The sequence below is a fragment of the Herpailurus yagouaroundi genome, unplaced genomic scaffold, assembly GCF_014898765.1.
Source record: "Herpailurus yagouaroundi ecotype Mexico unplaced genomic scaffold, PumYag 100, whole genome shotgun sequence".
Lineage (NCBI taxonomy): Eukaryota > Metazoa > Chordata > Mammalia > Carnivora > Felidae > Herpailurus > Herpailurus yagouaroundi.
In genome coordinates, this window is record NW_024412391.1 from 44,077,066 (window position 1) to 44,077,412 (window position 347).

At 49.3% G+C, this 347-nt stretch overlaps 1 protein-coding gene across 1 annotated transcript in view; it reads left to right on the plus strand.

The window, feature by feature from the left end:
- The window catches only part of HOXA11 (homeobox A11), a 4,857-nt gene that overhangs the window by 1,354 nt on the left and 3,156 nt on the right, over positions 1 to 347 (plus strand). The window contains exon 2 of the mRNA XM_040471586.1: positions 7 to 99. Coding sequence (XP_040327520.1) covers positions 7 to 99 — 93 coding nt within the window. The remainder of the gene's footprint in view (positions 1 to 6; positions 100 to 347) is intronic.

The following is a 347-nucleotide window of genomic DNA, read 5'->3' on the forward strand; positions in this document are numbered from 1 at the left end:
CGGCAGCGGCGGAGGAGAAGGAGCGGCGACGGCGCCCTGACAGCAGCAGCAGCCCCGAGTCGTCTTCCGGCCACACTGAGGACAAGGCCAGCGGCTCCAGTACGTATAAAGGCAAGCGCCCTGCGCTTTATGAAAGGGGAGTTGGAAATCTAGCGCAGCACCGCTGTTAAATTTTTATATGCTGTTTTATAAGCATATAAGGTTTATGAAGGGCCTTTAGGTTTCCCCCAACAAAACTTTGTTATAAAAGGCGGGATCACGTGGCGAGTGCTGAAATTGGCCGTGAAATACCCACCGGCCAAGGCATGCCTGCAAAAAAAAAAAAAAAAAAAAAAAAAAAAAAAAAC